Raw genomic sequence first — 17849 nt, forward strand, 5'->3', positions numbered from 1 at the left:
TGACTTGATAGGAAGGTGGCATGCTATGACGGTGCCACGTTGAAAGTCATTGAGCTCTTCAGTAAGGCCATTCTACTGCCAATGTTTGTTTATGGAGATTGCATGGCTGTGTGCTCAATTTTAAAGACCTGTCAGCAATGGGTGTGGCTGAAATAGCCGAATAAACTAATTTGAAAGGGTGTCCAAATATCACTCAAAAGTTTGGACACATAATTATTCCAGGGTTTTCTTCATTTTTTAAATATTTTCTACTTTGTAGAATAATAGTGAAGACATCAAAACTATGAAATAACACATATGGAATCATGTAGTAACCAAAAAAAATGTTAAACAAATGTAAAAATATTTAGCATTTCCATTATCAGGTGTGCCTTTTTAAAAGTTAATTTGTGAAATTTCTTTCCTTCTTAATGCGTTTGAGCCAATCAGTTGTGTTATGACAAGGTAGGGGTGGTATACAGAAGTCCATATTATGGTAAGAACAACTAAAATAAGCAAAGAGAAACTATAGTCCATCATTACTTTAAGACATGAAGGTCAGTCAATACGAAACATTTCAAGAACATAGAAAGTTTCTTCAAGTGCAGTCGGAAAAACCAAGTGCTATAATGAAATTGACTCTCACGAGGATCGGCACAGGACAGGAAGACCCAGAGTTACCTCTGCTGCAGAGGATAAGTTCATTAGAGTTACCAGCCTCAGAAATTGCAGCCCAAATAAATGCATCACAGAGTTCAAGTAACAGACAAATCTCAACATCAACTGTTCAGAGGAGACTGCGTGAATCAGGCCTTAATGGTCATATTTCAGCAAAGAACCCACTACTAAAGGACATCAATAAGAAGAAGAGACTTGCTTGGGCCAAGAAACACGAGCAATGGACATCAGACCTGTGGAAATCTGTCCTTTGGTCTCATGAGTCCAAATTTGAGATTTTTTCAACAGGACAATGACCCAACACACCTCCAGGCTGTGTAAAGGTTATTTGACCAAAGTGATGATGTGCTGCATCAGATTACCTGGCATCCACCTGGCCAGGCCTCAACCTAGTTGAGATGGTTTGGGTCGAGTTGGACCACAGAGTGAAGGAAAAGCAGCCAACAACTGCTCAGCATATGTGGGAACTCCTTCAAGACTGTTGGAAAAGCATTCCAGGTGAAGCTGGTTGAGAGAATGCCAAGAGTGTGCACAGCTGTCAACAAGGCAAAGGGTGGCTATTTTGAAGAATATAAAATATATTTGGATTTGTTTAACACTTTCTATATACTGTATGTTATTTAATCGTTTTTATGTCTTCACTATTATTCTATGTAGAAAATGGTCAAAATAAATTCCTTGAACGAGTAGGTGTGTCAACTTTTGACTGGTAATGTACAGAATATATATTTAAAATAATTTATTTTAATTAAAATGGCTACCCCACTGCAATTACCGAGACTTTAAATACCACTGCTTTAGATTGTTCTAAACAGTGCTTTAAATACCACTGCTTTAGATTGTTCTAAACACCACTGCTTTAGATTGTTCTAAAATGAAGTACCAGTTTATATCGTTTCTTTCCGTTCCTTTTAAAACCTCTGAAATCAAAATGTTTGTTACACTTAGCTCAACATTGCATTACTTCACCAATCAGTGCGGATAGAGCAGCTTGCTATGGAGCGGGTAAGTGATTTAAACTGCATAGGAAAGTCGTTAAGAGCAAGTTGTATTTTTCCGTAACAGCATGGTTTAATCATAATGAAAAACAAACACACACACTGTGCTGCCAGTCAGAGTGTAGGGTGCAAGATGAAACTGAAATGTTGCAGGTGAAGGGAGGGTGTGAGAGGGTGGAGGAAGCTTGTCTTTGTGAGCTGGGCATCTTGTTATGACTTACATTATCTGAACTAGGCCCAAAGAATTATACCTACAGAGGAGCGGCTTTGTCTTTGAACTTCCAAGTTGGTTTAACATTAGCTAGCTAACACGCTTGTGTGTGCAGAGCCGCACTAGAATAAAAAACAAGTCTTACCCTTTTGCAGTTAATGAATTCAACGTGAAACATAATAACTGTAGTATCCTTAACTACAGTAGCATTGAAAAAGTTAATCCATTCTTTTAAACATCTCTCCCTAATTTCTGTATCATGCTTGTAATGTTGTCTCTAGGCCTACAGTAACCTATTCTTCAGAGGAGAGAGGCAGGTAGCTTACACACACACCCACTAACAAAAATGTTCAGCTAGCAGGCAGATGCTGGAATACGTTTCCAAGTGACTTAGTGAGGGCTTTGCATAGGCATTTTGTTAGGATTTTTGTGGGACAGAAAAAACAATGCCCGGAACGTAAAATAACATTATTAACCAGGTCCCATGATTTTAAAATAACGGTTCTGTTGAAGAACACTATAGATCACTTTCGTTTCGAGTTCTGTTCCTCAAATAATGTAGTTATAGTTCCGTTCCCTGAACCAGTTCAAATCTTTGATACTAACTAAACTGTAATGAGCTTTACATTGATTTCATGTTCGTGTGATGGCCACACCTACTTTCTCAATTCTAATTCTCCAACAGAAGGACACTGCATGTGTTACACTCAAGCAATTCATACCACTTAAAAGATAAATGCATTTGAATCCAAATTTACTAATGTACTAATGTTGATAATGGTATGTAATGAAAATATCCATCATTCCAGAGAAAGGTAATGACATATTTTTGGCATTTCAGATTTGGAATAATTTCAATGACATTGCAGCAACACTGAGTATACTCAAGGGGTAAACAAACAAAATGCTAAAATGCTAGAAGTACTTTTAAACAAGAGAAAGTAAACTCAAGGATACTTTCTCTTCTTTGACTTGATAAAGTTAAACAAGGATTTGATGTATCTGTGTGTCTTCTGGCCTACACAGTTTATGTCTCCTTTGCTGGAGGGGATAATGTGAAGCCTGGCTCAATAAGTTTGAATTTATCTTGACCAGAGTAATAAGGTATATTTAAAAATGTAACCTTTATTTAACTAGGCAAGTCAGTTAAACACATTCTTATTTACAATAACGGCCTACCAGGGAACAGTGTTGTTAATTGCCTTTTACAGGGGAAGAATGACACATTTTTACCTTGTCAGCTTGGGGATTCAATCCACAAACCTTTCGGTTACTAGCCCAATTCTCTAACCACCAGGCTACCTGCCACCCCCCTGCATACCTGCCACCCCCCGGCAGGTAGCTTAGTGGTTAGAGCATTGGGCCAGTAACTGAAAGGTTGCTAGATCAAATCCCAGAGCTGACAAGGTAAACATCTGTTGTTCTGGCCCTGAACAAGGCAGTTAACCCACTGTTCCTAGGTCGTCATTGAAACTAAGAATTTGTTCATAACTGACTTGCCTAGTTAAATAAAATAGAAGACAGATAACTCCCTAATACTCTTTTGTTTAAACTTTTCTGCAGGATGAATACAGAAAGACGTGTACTTGGGTCAGATAAGATGGAGTCCGTCTTGGGTACAAACTGGTCACAGCGTAGTCCATGGTAACCCTCTTTACACCTGCAACAGAGACAACAGAGATCAATATCCAGGGTCTATGGAGGAAAAACACCCTCTCACAACATGCATGTGAGTAGAGTGGGTAGAGTCTGAGTTATTTTAGTCATTTACCAGGCACTCGAATCCAGAGCAACTAAATCATTGCATTCAACTAAAGTAGGCAAAACAACTACATTGCACGATCATTGCAAGCATAACCTTCTTGAAAACTAGCCACTATCTGCCAAATCAGTGCTAGAGAGGGAGGAAGAGAATATACATGCAAGTACAAGTTTATGTGTAGCATATGTATGTCCATCTTCAAAGGAAACAAAGGAGAGAAAGAAGACATTCAAGAAGATTCACATTTTTGGGGAAAAGATTCAGAGACTGGAGGGAGAGAGGATAAACTCATATTGGAGGACGAGTATGCTAATGAGGATGGGAAGAAAGAGAGAGAAAAGAAGAGGGCAGTTTTGGCCCATCCTAAGCAGTGCCTGCAACCCACTGATAGCACAGTCCTGACAGTAATGTCATGTACCAGTGGAGGTATTGGAAGGACTGGGATGGAAATACTCTCTCTCATCCAGACCTGGGTTCAAAAAGTATTTGTTTTCTTCCAAGTGTATACACTTGATTGAGCTCATATGGCACAACGTTAACAATGGAATAGTCCCAAAAAGGCTCAAACACTCCAGGCAGGCTCAATCAAGCGTTTAAAAGTGAACTTACAGCGTTTTAACTACTTTGCCGATATGAAACAACATTATCATTAAAAAATATAAAATTCGTAGTTTATGCTTCAAAACCAACTTTATAAGAGGTTTTAAAAATAGGTTCTATTTGACTCAAAACTCCATGTTGGCATAATTCAGTTGAAGTCTGAAGTTTACATACACTTAGGTTGGAGTCATTAAAACTTGTTTTTCAACCACTCCACAAATTTCTTGTTAAAACCTCTTTGGGCTAAGGGGCAGTATTTTTACGTCCGGTTGAAAACTGTGCCCAAAGTAAACTGCCTGTTACTCAGGCATAGAAGCTAGGATATACATGTAATTGGTAGATGTGGATAGAAAACACTCTAAAGTTTATATAACTGTTAAAATAATCTTTAGAAAGAGTTTCAGGCTTGTTGTTGGAAATGAGAGGTTGAGAGGTTCTTGGTTGTTTATCTCCGGTAAAGAAAATAACGATTCTTCGTCTTAACCCTTTCATGCGTGAGTTCCAAATATCTCTAACGGTCACCCCAGCGTGAGTTTGTTTTATGCACGTGATGTTAGAACGTTCTCTCCATTCCAGAATGTGATTGTTCGGTAACAGTACATTTAAATAGGCGCTGCCCTCAAACCAAAGCACGCAGCCTGTTTTTATTTGTCAAATTTTTTATTATTTTCTAATAATTTTGTTATTTCCAATAACAGTCTGAAATGATTTGTGTTCCGCCTCATTCATTCACATTCAAGTAGTCATTTTTACTTTTGCGGAACAATGATTTTTTTAGACATTTCTGACCCGGACAAAATTCCCCAAACACTTCTCAATTGTATGTGCAGTTCAAGTTTGCAGACATTTGCTCATCTGCCGTCCAGCACACACACGTGTTCATATTTTCCACCTGTCGCCTGCATCGCAATCAAAGTTGTTTTCGTTACCAATAATAACTTTGGAAATGTGTGCGTTTCTATCAAAGTGCCTTATTACGTTATAATAATTTCTGCATGTCGTTTCTACCATAGCATAATATTTTGGGTATATTCCTTATAACCGTGGACACGCGATGTAACGTTACTCATTTCATAACATTTATGGTGTTATACTCAATGATTAGGTGGCTAGCTACATTCTTCTATTAGCTCTGGAAAACAATGCTAATTGCGTAAGGGAAGTATTAGCATGTGTTGTATTTTGGCTGGCTTTATGACTCCCAAGTGGCACAGCGTCTCCATGCTAGAGGCGTCACTACCGACACCCATCTTCAAATCCAGACTGCATTTCTATCAAAGTAAGTGCCTTATAACGTTATAATAGTTTCTGTGTGTCGTGTTATACTGTGTCTACTGTAACTCACTGTGTGTATGGAACATAATATATTTGTGTATATTCCTTATAACCGCGGACACGCTAGGTAACGTTACTCACCTTTTATGGTGTTATATTCAATCCTGCTTATGTAGCTAGTTACATTCTTCTATTAGCTCTGTAAAACAATGCTAAATGCATCAGAAGAAGATGTTGTATTTTGACGCTACCCTGGAAAAATTTAAAAATATCTTATACCACTTGGTCGTTTTCTGAGTGCATTCCACAAAGCTGTTTATCATGTCAGCCTTATCCACTGCTCCCATTTTGAGGTTATAGTCAAGCACGCAGTTGGTTTGATGTTTCTCTGTCTGGTTTGTTTCTCTCTCCCGTCAGGTGGTCCAACTTCCCTGTGGCCGACATGGTTGCTGTATGGACAGAGGAGAGGACATGGACATCTCGTTTGTCATGGAACTTTACTGCCAGCTGTTAACATTTTTTTATTTTGTATAACGGGTCATTTATGATGGCAGTAGCGTTGTTGATGAAATGCAGTCATAGCAGCAGAACTAGAAAGCAGTCTTGGAAAAAGAGGGTGGCAAAGAAGGGAGTTGCAAACATAGGATCTCTGCTCCAGTATTATCTTATGGAGTTCCTCTTTACTGTCACCAGGAATGTATACATTTCACTAATTGTGGCTGCACCCCCCCCCCCCCCACACACTCCTGGCTCTCTCTTATCCTGTAGCTCCAAGGCATAGCGATTGGCCTCTACTATGTCTCCCACCAGCTCCTCTGTCAGAAACATCTTGAAGCACTCAGATGGAAATGGCGAGGGGTATTGCACTCCAGACTGGGAACTCATCAACACAAACAGCAGGGCCAGGAGGGGTGAAATGGCTGGTAGCCTTCCAGCTACCACAGAACTCCTGTACTATCGGACTGCCTCCATCACCACCAGCATCTTGGAAGGGAACTGGGACTTTGTCAGTGGACAAGGGGTCATCTGTCACTGTCAGAACCTGATTCCTGACTTTCAGACTCATTGTCAGAATGTAAAAAAATCTCAATTTCTGCATTTCTGAGTTGTCTCCTTTTGAAAGACATTGCTAATGCTACAGCTTAGCTCATTAGCTACGTACATAACAACACTGAATGGCTCAGAGTGGGAGTGAGAGGTTACGTGATTGACTGCCTGCACGCACCATTTGTATCAGAAAATGTTTTGTGTGGTGTTCATATAATTTACTATTTTATTCACGTTTTTCAATTACCGGTGATAAATCATGCATTCCGATTTTTGCATAGATTCTAAAGGGCACATAGTATGTTTGTAAAATAATGTTTTGAAGGTTGTACTGATTATGAGCTAAGCTAATTCCAGCTATGTGTGTGGAGCCATGTTTGTTGACATACAATGCATTCTGGGTTTCACTTGATCGTCTGTCGGACCAAAGATGCTATAGCAAAATGAGGTAAGAGTTCAAATTTTTTGAGGACTTCCGGAAATTAATGGTGGGATGTGAACGACGGTAGATGACACACCCCTTCAACATGCATACTATAAACAGACCAAACACATCTCGTCTTCTCTTAATATCTTCGGTTTCTGTGAGGAAACAAATGCATGGCTGCGGGCTGAAACTAATCGTCGGATTACTTTCGATTTCTATAAAGTGTATTTCCTAGTTATTTCGATCAATGGTGAGCTCACCCGTGATGTGATTAATTATACATAGTAATTGCTATTAGCTAATTAATAATGTAGTTTATGTCAGCCTAGAGCTAGAAAATATGACAGATTGTGTGGGGTCAATCTTTCTTCAGTTAGCGCTAGGACAACTGTAGCCTACATTTTTTCCAGTTAGGATGATTGTGTTATGCTATATATACTGTACTTCTGTGAATATCTGAACAATACATCCAAAAATAAACTGCTCACATTCTGGACATAACTTTGTAAGGACTGTGTTTGTGTAAATAGTTTCTGAAAAAAGTGTGGCCAGCTCAAACGTTGATCGTTGCGTCATTCGAAACTGGCCGTTCTAAACGAGCATTCTAAATGAGTGTTCTAATCACACGGGTGTGATCGTACGCTTCAGGGACCACTGTAGAACGATCACACCCGTGTGTGTGATGGTACGTGTGAAAGGGTTAAATTGTATAATTTATTTACGTATTAGGGTAGCTGAGGTTTGATTATAAACGTTGTTTGACTTGTTTGGAGAAGTTTATTGAGCTCTGTCATTTGGAATGGGCCAAAATTCACCCAACTTATTGTGGGAAGCTTGGGAAAGGCTACCCGATACATTTGACTCAAGTTAAACAATTTAAAAGGCAATGCTACCAAATACTCATTGAGCAGTGGCGTGCCGTGGGCCTGAGGCCTGGGCCTTCAGTGAGGTCCTACACAGTCCCACCCAAATTAATCCACCTCTTATTACCATCATTATGATGCCATGGCTCTAGACACTATACATTTAGACAGAAACGCAGTATAACCAGGCGTCACCTTTTCATTGTGCAGCTCCGTTGCCCTGCGCGCTTGTTCATTGAGCTGTAGATCCACTAGGGTGTCCCCAAAAGTTTTCAAAAGCACCATTGCTTGTAGGTGCCCAGCCGTACTTTGGTGTCTCGTTGCTGCCTTGGTTAGACAACTCAAGTTTGCAAAGCCAGTGTGGCTCCAAACACCAAATCCATCACTTGCAAATAATAGGCATTCCCAGCAGTACAATTAGCAGTGCTTCTCGGAGCCTGTGAGCCATTAACAGCGCTCGTAGTTGGAACTTTGAAAGTGGCGAACGAACCCCTTTCCCACCTGTGACAGGCTTTGTAACTTTTATTGAAAAGTTAAATTATATCCTCGACCAAATCGATATCTTCTCCTCCTTCCGCCATACTGGGTTGAAAAAACAGCTTAGCAGTACGCAAATTAATTTGTTTATCAAATTCAGTTTCCTAGTTCTGAGGTTCTGCAGAGAACTGCCCATAGGACCTGCCTCTCAATATTGGTAATCCAATCTAAAGACGTGCACGCACTACGCCTGCTAGCTGGCTCCTTTGTAACACTGGAGCCAGCCAGCAGGCGTAAAATAGCCAATTCTAAAGCTGATTGGTTGACACTAAATTTTCAATTCCATTCACTTCAAGCTACAAGAACCCGCACTGTTGATTCTGAAGGCCTGAGCAGATTTTAGACCCCTGGCAACTCATGATGGCTAAATATGATTGGATAAAAGATCTAACATAAAGACCAGCCCTCCAAATCTTAACCTGGGGCTGGAAGCAGTGCAACCAAGAGGAAAGCTATGAAATGAAAAGTATAACTCTTACTCTGGGGAATAATTGAATACATATTTGTGGGAAAATATATATATTTTAAATTATATTCTGATGATGTTTAGGCCAGCAGAGAAGGCCTTGCTGGCCCTGATGGCCCACCACTGTCATTGAGTGTATGTAAACTTCTGACCCGCTGGGAATGTGATGAAAGAATTAAAAGCTGAAATAAATCATTCTATCAACTATTATTCTGACATTTCACCAAATTCTTAAAATAACTGACCTAAAACAGGGAATTTTTGCTAGGATTAAATGTCAGGAATTGTGAAAAACTGAGTTTAAATGTAGTTGGCTAAGGTGTATGTAAACTTCCGACATCAACTATAAATGGATGTAGTTCAATTTATTATTAATATAATTCACCAATGCATTTCTTAGTAGTTCAAAAAATATTGCTATTAGGTTGTGTTAGGTCACAGCTGGCCTGGTATATTGTTTGCTGCCAAAACCCATTCGGGATGCACCGTTTCAGTTTAAATGACTCAATATTTTAAACAAAAACAGATAACTGTAACTAAGGCTGGGAATGTCAATACAATCAAACTAGCAAGAGCAATGATCAAAAGTAATTCATAGTGTGGCTAATAGGCTAGCACACATGTATCAAACACAAGGCCCGCGGGCTGAATAGGACACACAAATGAGTATACATGAGTCAACAGTTGAGTTATCTACTTTATGAAATTACAGCCTGATGAGCTTTGTGAATTCAACTTCAATTGAGCATTGTGTGTCCTGTTTACAGCGCACAGCAAGGGAAAAGTGTACAGACACATCATTACCATCCTAGTTAGGCTAGTAAAATGTTGCAGTCTGGCTTTGGTTTTTAAAGCTTGACAATTAATAACTAAAAAACAGAACCTGCAACAAAACACCATGCAACAGAAATATGTAGACCTATTACAGCAACATTTGAGCAGAAGCCTATGTTGGCTGTTCAAGTACGATAGCTACAATTTGAGTGCACCACACAGCAATGTTGCATTCATCCGCACCGGTGATTCATGCAGTGCACAATAAAAAACATGTTTTAAGTTCAAATGTTACGACAACCTATAGCTATGTTTTGTTATTTGGAGTTATTAAATACCTACTTTTTTATCTGGGTTGCAGCATATTATACACATATATTAGCATAGCAGAAAAGGCTGGCCAATGTTATGTATATCTTATTATTATTTATTGTTTTATATGTTAAAATGCTGTATACAGCATCCTATGTACATAATTGTACATTATAAAGGGAAGTATTTTTCAAATAAAACAAATGGCCAGTTTGGGTCTGTCATGCACTGACCATAGAGAATAAACAGCTCTCTATGTTGGTTGGGGTGTGACAGTGACTGAAAAATTGGGCGTGCAAAATTATTCAGCCCTCTTAAGTTAATACTTTGTAGCGCCACCTTTTGCTGCGATTACAGCTGTAAGTCGCTTGGGGTATGTCTCTATCAGTTTTGCACATCGAGAGACTGAATAGTTTTCACCATTCCTCCTTGCAAAACAGCTCGAGCTCAGTGAGGTTGGATGGAGAGCATTTGTGAACAGCAGTTTTCAGTTCTTTCCACAGATTCTCGATTGGATTCAGGTCTGGACTTTGACTTGGCCATTCTAACACCTGGATATGTTTATTTTTGAACCATTCCATTGTAGATTTTGCTTTATGTTTTGGATCATTGTCTTGTTGGAAGACAAATCTCCGTCCCAGTCTCAGGTCTTTTGCAGACTCCATCAGGTTTTCTTCCAGAATGGTCCTGTATTTGGCTCCATCCATCTTCCCATCAATTTTAACCATCTTCCCTGTCCCTGCTGAAGAAAAGCAGGCCCAAACCATGATGCTGCCACCACCATGTTTGACAGTGGGGATGGTGTGTTCAGGGTGATGAGCTGTGTTGTTTTGACGCCAAACATAACGTTTTGCATTGTTGCCAGAAAGTTCAATTTTGGTTTCATCTGACCAGAGCACCTTCTTCCATATGTTTGGTGTGTCTCCCAGGTGGCTTGTGGCAAACTTTAAATGACACTTTTTATGGATATCTTTAGGAAATGGCTTTCTTCTTGCCACTCTTCCATAAAGGCCAAATTTGTGCAATATACGACTGATTGTTGTCCTATGGACAGAGTCTCCCACCTCAGCTGTAGATCTCTGCAGTTCATCCAGAGTGATCATGGGCCTCTTGGCTGCATCTCTGATCAGTCTTCTCCTTGTATGAGCAGAAAGTTTATAGGGACGGCCAGGTCTTGGTAGATTTGCAGTGGTCTGATACTCCTTCCATTTCAATATTATCACTTGCACAGTACTCCTTGGGATGTTTAAAGCTTGGGAAATCTTTTTGTATCCAAATCCGGCTTTAAACTTCTTCACAACAGTATCTCGGACCTGCCTGGTGTGTTCCTTGTTCTTCATGATGCTCTCTGCGCTTTTAACGGACCTCTGAGACTATCACAGTGCAGGTGCATTTATACGGAGACTTGATTACACACAGGTGGATTGTATTTATCATCATTAGTCATTTAGGTCAACATTGGATCATTCAGAGATCCTCACTGAACTTCTGGAGAGAGTTTGCTGCACTGAAAGTAAAGGGGGTGAATAATTTTGCACGCCCAATTTTTCAGTTTTTGATTTGTTAAAAAAGTTTGAAATATCCAATAAATGTCGTTCCACTTCATGATTGTGTCCCACTTGTTGTTGATTCTTCACAAAAAAATACAGTTTTATATCTTTATGTTTGAAGCCTGAAATGTGGCAAAAGGTCGCAAAGTTCAAAGGGGCCGAATACTTTCGCAAGGCACTGTATCTATGTTGGCAATGTCCCTGATTGGGGATCATATTTAGGTAGCCATTTCACCATTGTGCTTTATGGGATCTTGACTTTGTATAGTTGCCTGTGAGCATTATGTTGGTGTCACGTTTTGTTTGAGATTATTGTTCTGTTTTGCTGAGTGTTTCACTTAGTAATAAAATATGTGGAACCCAGACACGCTGCGCTTTGGTCCACTTATTATGACGATCATGACAGGGTCGCAGTTGCATGTTTTTTTTCGAAAAGCAAATCGGCTATGTCTGGCCTGCGAATTCAGAGTTTTTACAATATGGTCCGTGCACTGATTGACTTATTGACAACCCTAGGATAGCGGATCTATTTATATAGCTAGCTTTTATTTGGCAAGCTAAAAAAATGGTCCCTAACATTAGCCAGATAGCTGCTGGGAGAATATCATGTCATTGGAGGAGTGGGTGAGTGACCAACTGTCTCCCCTCATATCAGTTTTTGTTGGCTACAGTTAGAGATGCACAGGTTTCATTTGGTTAGCTAGCAATCAATGTTAATTGCTTTGCTACCTAGCTATGCTAGTTAGGATATCTCTTACTTGTCAATCAAATGTACTGGCATCGATCAAATGGCTGGGCAGGCAGGCAAGTTTCCATTCAGTTGTCAAAACCTGGGTTGGGATTTGATGGCCAACTAGCTGAAAAAGTTTGAGAAAGTTTATCTAATATGCTCTCAGATGTTTAGCTCATCCTGCTCTGACGAGCATTAGCTGTTGATTTTGTTGTTGTTGATGTGCATAACTGAGAAAGAAAGAGCCTAAATTTTCATGGTTGTCTTATCAATAGGACTGTGAAGTTCCCAAATGTAAGACTCCAATCGTGTTTACATACAGTGGGGCAAAAAAGTATTTAGTCAGCCAGCAATTGTGCAAGTTCTCCCACTTAAAAAGATGAGAGAGAGGCCTGTAATTGTCATAAGTACACTTCAACTATGACAGACAAAATGAGAAAAAGAAATCCAGAAAATCACGTTGTAGGATTTTTAACGAATTTATTTGCAAATGATGGTGGAAAATAAGTATTTGGTCAATAACAAAAGTTTATCTCAATCCTTTGTTACATACCCTTTGTTGGCAATGACAGAGGTCAAACGTTTTCTGTAAGTCTTCACAAGGTTTTCACACACTGTTGCTGGTATTTTGGCCCATTCCTCCATGCAGATCTCCTCTAGAGCAGTGATGTTTTGGGGCTGTTGCTGGGCAACACGGACTTTCAACTCCCTCCAAAGATTTTCTATGGGGTTGAGATCTGGAGACTGGCTCGGCCACTCCAGGACCTTGAAATGCTTCTTATGAAGCCACTCCTTCGTTGCCCGGGCGGTGTGTTTGGGATCATTGTCATGCTGAAAGACCCAGCCACGTTTCATCTTCAATGCCCTTGCTTATGGAAGGAGGTTTTCACTCAAAATCTCACGAAACATGGCCCCATTCATTCTTTCCTTTACACGGATCAGTCGTCCTGGTCCCTTTGCAGAAAAACAGCCCCAAAGCATGTTGTTTCCACCCCCATGCTTCCCAGTAGGTATGGTTTTTCTTTGGATGCAACTCAGCATTCTTTGTCCTCCAAACACGACGAGTTGAGTTTTTACCAAAAAGTTATATTTTGGTTTCATCTGACCATATGACATTCTCCCAATCTTCTTCTGGATCATCCAAATGCTCTCTAGCAAACTTCAGACGGGCCAGGACATGTACTGGCTTAAGCAAGGGGACACGTCTGGCACTGCAGGATTTGAGTCCCTGGCGGCGTAGTGTGCTACTGATGGTAGGCTTTGTTACTTTGGTCCCAGCTCTCTGCAGGTCATTCACTAGGTCCCTCCGTGTGGTTCTGGGATTTTTGCTCACCGTTCTTGTGATCATTTTGACCCCACGGGGTGAGATCTTGCGTGGAGCCACAGATCGAGGGAGATTATCAGTGGTCTTGTATGTCTTCCATTTCCTAATAATTGCTCCCACAGTTGATTTCTTCAAACCAAGCTGCTTACCTATTGCAGATTCAGTCTTCCCAGCCTGGTGCAGGTCTACAATTTTGTTTCTGGTGTCCTTTGACAGCTCTTTGGTCGTGGCCATAGTGGAGTTTGGAGTGTGACTGCCATTAGTACATTAATACAGGTAACGAGTGGAGGACAGAGGGGCCTCTTAAAGAAGAAGTTACAGGTCTGTGAGAGCCAGAAATCTTGCTTGTTTGTAGGTGACCAAATACTTATTTTCCACCATAATTTGCAAATAAATTCATTAAAAATCCTACAATGTGATTTTCTGGATTTTTTTCCCTCCTTTTGTCTGTCATGGTTGAAGTGTACCTATAATGAAAATTACAGGCCTCTCTCATCTTTTTAAGTGCGAGAACTTGCACAATTGGTGGCTGACTAAATATTTTTTTGGCCCACTGTATTTGCTGAAATCCATTCAGGTGTATTTTGTGGCTTTTGGTGAATGCGTTCTGAAGTTGCGCTGTTGCTACTGCCTGTAAAGTTAAAAGTGAATGATGGCAGGCCCTTGTGCCAAGTGGCTTACAGTGCATTCGGAAAGTATTCAGATGCTTTCCTTTTTTCCACAATTTGTTACTTTACAGCCGTATTCTAAAATGGATTAAATTAAATGTTTTTGTGATCAATCTACACACAGTACCCAATAATGACGAAGTGTAAACATGTTCTTAGACATTTTTGCAAATGTATTAAAAACAACAACAACAACCTTATTTACATAAGTATTCAGACCCTTTGCTATAAGTCTCGAAATTGAGCTCAGGTGCATCCTGCTTCCATTGATCATCGTTGAGATGTTTCTACAACTTCATTGGAGTCCACCTGTGGTAAATTCAATTGATTGGACATGATTTGGAAAGGCACCTGTCTATATAAGGTCCTACAGTTGACAGTGTATGTCAGAACAAAATACAAGCCATGAGGTCGAAGGAATTGTCCATTGAGATTTGAGACAGGATTGTGTCGAGGTGCAGATCTGGGGAAGGGTACCAAAACATTTCTGGAGCATTGAAGGTCCCCAAGAAAACAGTGGCATCCATCATTCCTAAATGGAAGAAGTTTGGAACTACCAAAGACTCTTCCTAGAGCTGGCCGCCTGGCCAAACAGAGGAATCAGTGGAGAAGGCCCTTGGTCAGGGAGGTGACCAAGAACCTGACAGTCACTCTGACAGAGCTCAAGAGTTCCTCTGTGGAGATGAGAGAACCTTCGCTGTAGCACTCCACCAATCAGGCCTTTATTGTACAGTGGCCAGAAGTAAGCCACTCCTCAGTAAAAGGCACATGACAGCCCACTTGGAGTTTGCCAAAAGGCACCTACACGACTCTCAGACCATGACAAACAAGATTGTCTGGTCTGATGAAACCAAGACTGATCTCTTTGGCCTGAATGCCAAGAGTTGCATCTGGAGGAAACCTGGCACCATCCCTACAGTGAAGCATGGTGGTGGCAGTATCATGCTGTGGGGATGCTGCAGGGACTGAGAGACTAGTCAGGCTTGAGGGAAAGATGAACAGAGCAAAGTACAGGGAGAGCCTTGATAAAAACCTGCTCCAGAGTGCTCAGGACCTCGGGCAGAGGTGAAGGTTCACCTTCCAACAGGACAACGAATGTCCTTGAGCTGCCCAGCCAGAGCCCGGACTTGAACCAGATCTAACATCTGCAGAGAGACCTGAAAATAGCCGTGCAGCAATGCTCCCCATCCAACCTGACAGAGCTTGGGAGGATCTGCAGAGAAGAATGAAAGAAACTGTAATGGCCGTTGGTGGAAGAAGGTGAGGACCAAGGTGCATGTTAATTATTTAACTGAACACCAAATACAACATGTAACAAAAGAACAACTGAAACAGCTCCGTCAGGTGCAAAACACACTAAACAGAAAATAACTACCCACACCACACAGGTGGGAAAAGGCTACCTAAGTATGGTTCTCAATCAGAGACAACGATAGACAGCTGCCTCTGATTGAGACCCACACCCGGCCAAACAACACAGAAATCCAAATCATAGAAAATGAACATAGAATGCCCACCCTAGTCACACCCTGGCCTAACCAAAATAGAGAATAAAAGCCTCTCTATGTCCAGGGCGTGACATAAACTCCCCAAATACAGATGTGCCAAGCTTGTAGCGTCATACCCAAGAAGACTTGAGGCTGTAATCGCTGACAAAGGTGATTCAACAAAGTACTGACTAAAGGGTGTAAATGTGATATTTAGTTTTTTTGCATCTTAGAAATTTGCTAAAATTTCAAATAACATGTTCTTGCTTTGTCATTATGGGGTATTGTGTGTAGATTGATCAAGGGCCTAAACGATATAAGACATTTTCGAATAAGGCTGTAACATAAGAAAATGTGGAAAAAGTGAAGGGGTCTGAATACTTTCTGAATACACTGAATTTGCATATAGGCTTACTGTAGCTCTGATTGGCTATGGTGCACCAGTCTGCGTAGACTCCGGTCCTGGACAGGACATATGTTCTTTTTGTTGTGGTTTTATTTACTGCAGTGTCTATTACTTATCTAAACGAACAGCCGCTTTCCCATTCTATATTGCCATAGAATTTTCACAAATGCCTTACACACACACACAAACCACACACACATACATCATTCCCAAACATTCTATACATTTATGAAAACGTGAAAATGACAATATCTAATTTATCAATTTTGTCCGAAAAAAAGGTGTCATATTCTTCCTGTGGGGTGTATATGAACAGATTTTAAAACATTCCATGTTGCTAAAATGATGTGAGTTCCACTTTTAAATACTATTTGAACCCAGGTAGGCAGGCCTCGTGCTGTTAGATCTACGAGAGACACTTCAGGAGACACTTGACTTCACATGATTCAGTTTTGTGAGATTTTAGGTTTACCTGAAGCAAGACGTTTCGGTTCTATGCCTCCGCTGAGTGTATCAAATAAATCTATTTTAGCTCAATGACATACTGTCTCTGCCTGGCTGGTTCCCCTCTTTCCACTGGGATTCTCTGCCTCTAACCCTATTACAGGGGCTGAGTCACTGGCTTACTGGGCTCTCTCATGCCGTCCCTGGAAGGGGTGCGTCACCTGAGTGGGTTGATTCACTGATGTGGTCATCCTGTCTGGGTTGGCGCCCCCCCTTGGGTTGTGCCGTGGCGGAGATCTTTGTGGGCTATACTCAGCCTTGTCTCAGGATGGTAAGTTGGTGGTTGAAGATATCCCTCTAGTGGTGTGGGGGCTGTGCTTTGGTAAAGTGGGTAGGGTTATATCCTTCCTGTTTGGCCCTGTCTGGGGGTGTCCTCGCATGGGGCCACAGTGTCTCCTGACCCCTCCTGTCTCAGCCTCCAGTATTTATGCTGCAGTAGTTTATGTGTCGGGGGCTAGGGTCAGTTTGTTATATCTGGAGTACTTCTCCTGTCTTATTCAGTGTCCTGTGTGAATCTAAGTGTGCGTTCTCTAATTCTCTCCTTCTCTCTTTCTTTCTCTCTCTCGGGGGACCTGAGCCCTAGGACCATGCCCCAGGACTACCTGACATGATGACTCCTTGCTGTCCCCAGTCCACCTGGCCGTGCTGCTGCTCCAGTTTCAACTGTTCTGCCTTATTATTATTCGACCATGCTGGTCATTTATGAACATTTGAACATCTTGGCCATGTTCTGTTATAATCTCCACCCGGCACAGCCAGAAGAGCACTGACCACCCCACATATGCTCTCTCTAATTCTCTCTTTCTTTCTCTCTCTCGGAGGACCTGAGCCCTAGGACCATGCCCCAGGACTACCTGACATGATGACTCCTTGCTGTCCCCAGTCCACCTGACCGTGCTGCTGCTCCAGTTTCAACTGTTCTGCCTTATTATTATTCGACCATGCTGGTCATTTATGAACATTTGAACATCTTGGCCATGTTCTGTTATAATCTCCACCCGGCACAGCCAGAAGAGGACTGGCCACCCCACATAGCCTGGGTCTTCTCTAGGTTTCTTCCTAGGTTTTGGCCTTTCTAGGAAATTTTTCCAAGCCACTGTGCTTCTACACTTGTATTGCTTGCTGTTTGGGGTTTTAGGCTTGGTTTCTGTACAGCACTTTGAGATATCAGCTGATGTACGAAGGGCTATATAAATACATTTGATTTGATTTGATTTTTGATGAGTTCTGGTCTTTTTTACACATTTATAT

The 17849-nt window shown here is 41.0% G+C and overlaps 1 protein-coding gene across 1 annotated transcript in view; it reads right to left on the reverse strand.

The window, feature by feature from the left end:
* LOC135559382 (pro-neuregulin-3, membrane-bound isoform-like) overlaps positions 1 to 17849 on the reverse strand; it is a 200410-nt gene that overhangs the window by 81622 nt on the left and 100939 nt on the right. Inside the window, exon 3 of the mRNA XM_064993541.1 lies at positions 3453 to 3526. Coding sequence (XP_064849613.1) covers positions 3453 to 3526 — 74 coding nt within the window. The remainder of the gene's footprint in view (positions 1 to 3452; positions 3527 to 17849) is intronic.

This window comes from Oncorhynchus masou, chromosome 18, assembly GCF_036934945.1.
Source record: "Oncorhynchus masou masou isolate Uvic2021 chromosome 18, UVic_Omas_1.1, whole genome shotgun sequence".
Lineage (NCBI taxonomy): Eukaryota > Metazoa > Chordata > Actinopteri > Salmoniformes > Salmonidae > Oncorhynchus > Oncorhynchus masou.